The sequence below is a fragment of the Glycine max genome, chromosome 19, assembly GCF_000004515.6.
Source record: "Glycine max cultivar Williams 82 chromosome 19, Glycine_max_v4.0, whole genome shotgun sequence".
Lineage (NCBI taxonomy): Eukaryota > Viridiplantae > Streptophyta > Magnoliopsida > Fabales > Fabaceae > Glycine > Glycine max.
In genome coordinates this window covers 1,046,283-1,054,447 of record NC_038255.2, presented here as the reverse complement: position 1 = coordinate 1,054,447, position 8,165 = coordinate 1,046,283, and the positions used below count along the sequence as shown (strand labels likewise).

General features: G+C 31.9%; 1 protein-coding gene across 2 annotated transcripts; it reads right to left on the bottom strand.

Moving 5' to 3' along the window:
• Positions 1-300: 300 nt before the first annotated feature.
• On the bottom strand, positions 301-5,001 carry LOC100793916 (uncharacterized). 2 transcript variants are annotated; one of them, XM_006603758.3, is made up of 7 exons: positions 4,557-5,001; positions 4,366-4,458; positions 3,895-4,071; positions 2,719-2,889; positions 2,120-2,338; positions 1,938-2,026; positions 301-1,350 (listed from the first exon to the last, which is right to left on the bottom strand). In XM_006603758.3, the coding sequence occupies exons 3-7, from the start codon at positions 4,052-4,054 to the stop codon at positions 577-579; spliced, it is 1,413 nt and encodes a 470-aa protein (XP_006603821.1). In that variant the 5' UTR covers positions 4,055-4,071; positions 4,366-4,458; positions 4,557-5,001; the 3' UTR covers positions 301-576. The 2 variants fall into 2 exon arrangements, with proteins under 2 accessions (XP_006603821.1, XP_006603820.1); XM_006603757.3 differs by having other exon boundaries at positions 4,578-5,001.
• Positions 5,002-8,165: the final 3,164 nt, after the last annotated feature.

Genomic DNA, 8,165 nt, shown 5'->3' with positions numbered 1-8,165 from the left:
AATTTGAATCCTGAATCACATGGTAATTAAGAGATATAAGTCATTATCATTTGTGTCAATCCTTGTTGGTTATATGTACCATGAGGTTGCATAATCACATTTTCCCTTTTGGTTGTTGTTTTTTTTTTATTTGGCTTTGAGCTATTTTGATTTCTCTAAAACACTTGACTCCTTTGGTTTTTTATCTGTTAAATAAAGAAAGGTAGTGGCAAATCTAATTCTAATTCCCTCGTAAATCCTACTCTTTCTTTTTCTTCTTTTTCAACAATTCTTCTAATCAGATTGTAAATTAAAAGACAATTTTAGTAAAGATTGCACTCAATCATTAGTACTGATCATCCTCATTTACAGGATTCACTCAGAAGAAACTTTTCAGGATTAGTGTGTCCTCTAGCTCCCTCCCTATTTCTCTCTCTTTCTCTCCCTTATGATTTTGATTTGTGATTGTAAGACTAATTAATGTGACATTTCTAGGTAGAGAAAATGAAGCAAGAGAAATGCTCTGTCTTTCATTTTTTTTTAGCTAAGTCCATGAGTTCTATCACTTTGATGCTATGATGAAATTATCACTAATCTTCAATAACCATGGGAGTAACCGACATAATTTAATCTTGGGCGGATATTGTGGTGAGTGTACTTTGGATCCCCATAATCTACAGCCTTTATCACCATGGCTTCGCGTCTTCCATCATGCTCTTGAACTGCACCAAACACAATCTCATTTGTCTCGCAGTTCTGTTCATAATAACCTTGAGGGGTGGAAGAATAACGTGTGTGAACTTGGTGCTGATGTTGGAGCTTGACCTGTTGTTGGTGCTGTTGATGTTGCAACTTGGGATGCTCTTGTTGATGTTGCTGATGATGTTGTTGAAGTTGTTGATGTTGTTCTTGATAATCACCACCCTCCCACCTTTTCAAGTAACCCCTACTTGGCTTGAAGTGCTGTGGTTTTTCAAGCTCTTTGGTCATGATAGGATATGTTTCCCTAGGTGTGGGTGTTTTAGTTTCTAAAGAAGGAGGAGGTTCATCTTCATCTGGAATGACAAAACTCTCTTGCATGGGCCATGCATTGGGATATCTATTAGCATACTGATACTGCTGCTGATACTGATGATACTGCAGTGATTTTCTTTTGGATCCTGAGAACAAGCCCCCCAGAATTTCACTCATGCATGTGCCAGAGTTCAGGAATAGTCTTCCAAGGGAAACAAAGAAGCCCTCATCTTGTTTCTCAAATTCATCTTCATTTGGAATCAAAGGAGGCCTGACTGACTTTGTAGTAGGAGGAGGCCTTTGCATTTGCTGTGCTACAAATGGTGCTCCTTTCTTCCTTGAAGGAGCTCTTGGATCCTGAAAATGAAGTAAAATTATTATATTTTCTAAGGGCTATAAGGTCGGCTTGGTGGTTAAAGGCAGAAGGGGGGAGGGAGAGGTCGTGGGTTTGAGTTTGAATTTCTCTTACAAACAAACTAACAACTAGTATTGACCGATAAAAAAAAACTGATATTTCCCAGTTTATATACTAGATGTTTAATAGGCATTCACAGTCAGATGCAAAGTTTTTATATTGTTTACTAATTAGAAATCATTCTTAGTATAACTTTTAAGGTAATTGTTATAAAAGTCAACAAACTTATCACAGATGACGATTTGTGATTCGATGAACAGTGCAAAACACTTTTTAACTCTCATTACATGTATTATTTATTCATATACTATAACATGTTTGATAAACATATATTCTGTTCTGTGATCAAGAATGCAGAAAACTATTCAACTTTAGGATATACAGGTTATTTAGGACTTAATTAACTTAGACCAAGGAAGAAATTTATACCTCAACCAAATGTTTCTTTGAAATTTGTAGGTTTTTAAACTTGTTACAATGGTTCAGGACAACATGCTACGGAAGGAAATAATTGACAAGTGTTACTCACATCTGGAGAAGAAAACATAGCCCTCACCCTCCACTGCAGCAATGCCAACATATAGCCAAAGAATGCAGCAGCAACAAGCACCACTATTCCTATAACGTTGATGCATAGCTTTTGGAGATCAACATGCTCTAAAATGGTATACAAATAAAGATACAGGAGATTATATTACAGGTGGATCATACCTAAGTTGAAACTATTGTCATCTTCATCATAACTAGTGCAGTCATCTTGATGGAGTTGAATCTCTCGGATAGCATGGTTTCCTCTATCCACCACCAGAAGAGAGCAGCTACTACCAACATAAACTACATCAAAGTCATTTGAAAACTTAGCATCCTCACTTGGACCATCAACATGACCTCCTGCATAGCCCCTTTTCCCACCTGCAATGGTGGTAACCCCTGTACAAAAGGCACCTCATAGAGTTAAGTTAATTAAGAAAATTAAGTTAGTGTGACATAGAGATTGGTCGGGGACCATATAGTCTTAGACCATATAATAATTTCTTGCTTGAGAAATTATAACATAGTTCAGGACCATGTGGTCCCACCCAATCTCCACATCACACATAGCTATATTTTTCAATTTATATATAAAAAAAAGTTAATATAGTTGTCGGGAGTCGGGACTACATAGTCTTGAACTATATAATAATTTCTTGCTCCGAGAGTGTGTAGAAAGATGGAAATAAAGAGGTCTTGTATTTTTAGAATTTCTGCATATTGGTCCATTCATTTCATTCTTATACAGGTTGAGAGTCCAAGGAATTACATGTATGTACCTTCATCACTGATCTTTCTGATGGCCATATTCAATGTGTCTGCTATGTAGATATTCCCTCTGTCATCCACTGTAAGTCCTTTAGGGTGGTTCATTCTAGCTTCTCTAGGCCTCCCATCTATGTGTCCAATATTCCCTTCAGCTGATCCAGCAAGCAATTTGGGTCTGCTATCTGTGGTTGATCCATTCATCACAGCAAAATCAACAAAATAGAAAACCATTTTGGATGGCACTCAAAAAATATAAAATCTCAAACCTGTTAGGATTTTTTTATATAAATTAGCTATCATATATCATCAATAAAAAAGTACCAAATTTTCCTTTGATTTCGATTAACTAGATTTAATTTTTGACAAGATAGAGTTTGACTTTGTTTAAAGAAGCTTAAGTTACTAGTTAAACATAAATGAGGTTATAGTTTGCAATGTTTTATGTAGTCCTATTCACTGTCACGCACTCCAAAGATTAAGTACTCAGTTGGACACTGACAGTCTAACTAATCATGTCAATAAGCTTAAACAAATCTAATTAAGAAGCTAACATAACAATATCTGTGTGTGTCTTTGTATCCGTGTGTTTATATTTTTAACTATCAGATGGTGTAGTTGTTTTCAAGAAGCTTAATAAAGTTACAGAATCAAATTATAATGGATGTGACATTCATATATGAAGCAAGAATAACCAACAAAAAAGTTAAAGGACTATAGTGGGGTAAAGAAGCCAAACTGGTGTTCTATGTTTTAAGATTTGTATCTATTTTATTCTCTAGGTCTTCCTTATTTATTTGAAAGAAAAAGATTGCAAAACATCATGCAGGCATATTATACCTTTTTTTTTGGGGGGGGGGGAGGGATGATTAAAGGCATGTGGTACCTTAAAAAGTGAAGGCTTCCGCTTAACAAAAGTTCATTAAGAATCTTTACAACAGCTTAGTAGAATCAAAAGATGGCCCTTGAATGAAGCAAAATCTATGTACAAGGTAAAACTCAAACTGCACACATTCTTAAAGAACAATGCTTGAATTTTGAATATAGTACTTTGGTATAATGAAGCTAGTGAAAGCCACAATACTAAAGCACTAGAATCTTCTATACAAATCAACATGGCAACCAACAAAACCAAAGAAGAATAAAAGACATAATCAAGCTTTTATACAATTTCAGCAAAGGAAGCTTACATCGGGACATTGAGCCAGAGACCTTGTAGATGTTACTGTTCTCAGAATCCAGTACTAGAAATTCACCATTTGGAGATATTTTCACTGAGTGTGGCTCAATTCCAAGCTGACTTCCGTCGAATATTGTTTCCACACTGTAGCCACTCTCAAATTTAACCATGGAGCGGCTGTGTTGCACTGAGAAGTATGATTACCCATTATGAATGACCAACACGTTAGCACTTTGAAAAGACAAGTAAATAGTACATACATTTAACAATGTAAATGATTTTTACAGTGTTATCCAATCACAAATCCTTATGTATAGTAAGTTTATTAGCTTTTATAATAACTTCTTTAAAAATCACAATAACCATAATTTCTTATTAGTTAACGGTGTAAAGCTTTTTACAGTGATAATGCATAGATCTTATTTAAACACATTCTACTAACATGAGAAACAGGAAAATGAGAACTCAATGGAAGATCTACCTCTACCAGGTTTGGTTGTGGACTTTACACTTAGTGACCATAGCCATTTAATAAGAGCAGAAACCACGTTGGAAACAACCCCAGTAACAACTTCTGCATGTCACATGAAATTTAAGTATTTAACTCATGAACAAGAAAACTCTAATGGGAAGAAAATTTAACTCAAGAAGGACATAGTTTAGAGTTTAGACTTTAGAGTTTGTTGCACTCACTAGCAGGAGGTGGTGTGGCTGAAGTTGGAGAGAAGAGACAAAGCACAAGTACAAAGCCAAAAAGCAGAACAGAACAACTCTTACTCATTGTTCCTTTACCTCGGTTAAGAGCACCCCAAATGTGAAATGCTCATACGTGACACATCACTTGTATATGGATGTCTAATATAAGCTATTCTTCTTCACATGAAATGAAATGAGTCCCAACCCTTTTTCAGAAAAAAAGTAAGGATTAAGGAGATAGACTTGTAGTGTTGACAGAGACTTGGCAGAGAGGCAGAGGAGACAGAATTTAGAACTGATAGTGAGATGGAATCATATGGATTTGTGTTTTTGATTGTCGTGTCCTTATAAGTTTACCCGACAAGGTGGTTCCACAAAGCTTGAGTTTGCATAAGTTTCTCATTTCATCTTTGGCTCCACTCCCAAGGGTGAGCCAACATTTAAGTCACCACATGCCATTTTTTTACATTAAGTTCTTGTATACATTCATAAATTTATGTCACATACTTTTATGAAACTATCATATGATGTGTTAATACTTTAACATATTATTAATAGGTTATCTTTCATGTGTGGATTAACCAGAACCTTACCATTTAAACAAAAATATCAAAACAGTATTTATTGTTCGATAAAAGATACATGTTATTTGAAAAAAAAAATATTATTAAAAGGTTAAATTTCTTAAATATGACTTATATTAGTCATGTTTTATAAATTATTGGACAATACTAAGATAATAATGTGAAATTTTATATTAATAATGTCTCAACCATGAAATTCAAGAAGATATAATAATGATAATAACAAACTAAAAAGCAATTGCTCAAGATTCAAGATAACTTACCATAGGCTTAAATGAGTTTGATATATATGTTTCCTAAAAGGTGATTTTCAACCATGCATATGACATAAACAAAATTAAAATTTGTCTTAAATCAATTAATAAACCACAACAAATTTCTTAAGAGTATGTTTGGATGGAGGAATTTAAAATTCTGAGAAATTTTAAATTTTAAAAATTTTAAATACTTTAATTAAAATTCTTTTATTTTTAAAATTTTGTGTTTAGATAAAAAGTTAAAATTATGAGGGTGAAAAAAAATGAATGAAAAAAATAAAAGATATGATTGGTGTGTTAGTTATACATATTCCTCTACGCTCAAACCTGATCGATGTTTCACAATCTCATATGGTGTTTTTTGAAAAAGACTGTAAGAAGAGAATTTCAATTTCTCACCTTTTATAAGAAGATTGAAATTTCAGATTTTTAGTTGTTTAAAATTTCTGTTTTAAAATTCCAAAATTTTAAATTCTTCACAAAAAAATATTCAAACAATGAATTCTAAATTACAAAAATTCAAATTATCTAATAAATTACTTTCTTCAATTAAAATTCTCTATTCAAACATATTCTAATTTATTTCATTTCATGCCTAACTACTTGCGTTGCAGCTAAGCTATATTATTCCTAGATGATAAGTGTAAGTTAACCAACAAAATAAAGGCAAAACGTTATGGATCCAATACTACTGAATATTGTGTGGCACAATGACTCATAAAAGAGAGTTCAATCAAATTAATTACAAAAACCAAAGCAAGAGATAATTGCTTTTTTTTTTCTTTTTAATTTTCATGCTCTCTTTTTCTTTGGTTAGATTTCTTACTCAATATTAAGGACATATATTGATGTTTTTGTTAATGCAACCTGTCATTTTAAGAATTTTCTTTTGCAAGTTCTTCGAATCTGATTTTCATTCTTTTCATTTTGTTTTCTTTGGTGGTCAAAATAGAAACTCAAGTTCTTTTCTTAGTCAAGCATCGTCTAAGTTACGCAACTTGTAACTATTACCAATCATGACAGTGAAGCCTGTTTTGGTGTATCATCATTTTGAATGATTTTGGTGTTCTAATGCCTGCACATGCAGAATTAGAGGCTCCATTGCTGCTCACAGAATATAGTTTTGAAATATATATTTAGATACAATAATAGAGTTTAATTTTATATATTGTTCGTAAATATAAAGAAATTTATATTATTAATCAATTAGGATTCATTATTATTTTGATGTTTAAAGTTATTAATGTAATAATTAACAAATTTATTGTGTTGGAGATGTCAAGTATGACCTAAATAATATATATATATATATATATATAAAGTAGAGAATTATATATAAAGTAGAGAATTCTTATCTCAATTAATTTTTAGAATTGAATTACACGTAAATTTAAATTTTAAGATGATATTAGATTTTATCATAAACCACACACTACCTCCAATAGCAACCAATGATTTCAGTTACTGCTTAAATATTTACCTACAATACGTACCTAGCTAATTAACTTGCATTCATCGTCCAGTTTTTAAAACATTGACACGGTTTTCATTATAAAATCATTGAAGATTGAACCTAAAAGCAAGTGTCAAAGGGGCAATTGATCCATTTGGTGAGACAATAAGCATCAGAATTAAAATAGGAATGAAGAAAGCATATTTATCAAAAGAATAATAAATAAGAAGTTAGCGCACAGACAGAAAATACAAAGTAAAAGTTTTCAAATAAATTAAGAGGTGATGGATTAGTAAGCAAAGAAAAAGATAAAGAGAAAAACTTATGAAACGAAGAACATCATCTTTCTTAAGATTCCCAAATGCGGTTGCCAAATTTCTTTAGGAATCTTAGAGTTCCCTTTCTTTAGAAAAGAAAAATGTTAAAGCGCTATCAAATATATTTGCATTCGTTTACCCGCGTTAGGTACAACAACATTTTTAGTAGAAGTTGTTGCTTAAAAAATGAATCAATGATAAATCAATAATATGAGAGGTTTAACTCCGTGTTTGGGAATCTTAAGAAAGACAGCACCAAAAAGGACATCTGAAGCTAGGTTCTCAGTGTTTTGTGTCTCGAAATGATGTAAACTCCGTCGAAACACCTACAAAAATATGCATTTGCCTTTGTGCCATTGAATGACAACACACACATGAAAGCATGAACATATATCGAACCTTATGGATTTACATGATTATAAAGAACTATGAATTTTTTAAAAAAATATTTAAAATTATATAAGAGTCAATAAAAAAGATAACAAATAAATAATAAGATTTGAAAAAAATATAAAACCAAAAGTACAAAATATTTTTTTTTCAATCTTTTAATAGTTAATTAATTCTAATTCCCTGCTCTCTCGTGTTTCTCCACATATGTATTTTCTCGTTCCAGCTCTTGGTATGAATAATAAGTTCAAAATTATGATTTTCGTTAACGGATAATATTGAAGATGAGAAAATTCGTCTATTAATTCAATTGGAAATTTATTATAACGATACGTGGTTTACTTTTTGTAATGGTTTATAGTGATAATTATTTTATGTTAGAAATCTTGGGGGTTTACTGGCCTTATAGCCTTTTAAATTTATACTTTTGAACATAACATTACTCAAAGCTGCACAGTGGTATTTATTTAGATTTGTTTAATTTAAATGGCATTTTTTTTAACTGACTACTATAACTTGATGAATGCTGTAAAAAAATCTATAACTTGATCAAACAATATATACTGGGAAATACTCATTAAAAT

Bases quoted from the DNA above. Each gene is read 5' to 3' on its own strand.
- LOC100793916 (XM_006603757.3), bottom strand. From the start codon at position 4,665: ATGAGTAAGAGTTGTTCTGTTCTGCTTTTTGGCTTTGTACTTGTGCTT. The intron at 2,890-3,894 runs GTAAGCTTCCTT...GATCAACCACAG, and splicing joins CTCTGGCTCAATGTCCCGAT to ATAGCAGACCCAAATTGCTT. The intron at 1,351-1,937 runs GTGAGTAACACT...CTTCATTTTCAG, and splicing joins CTATGTTTTCTTCTCCAGAT to GATCCAAGAGCTCCTTCAAG.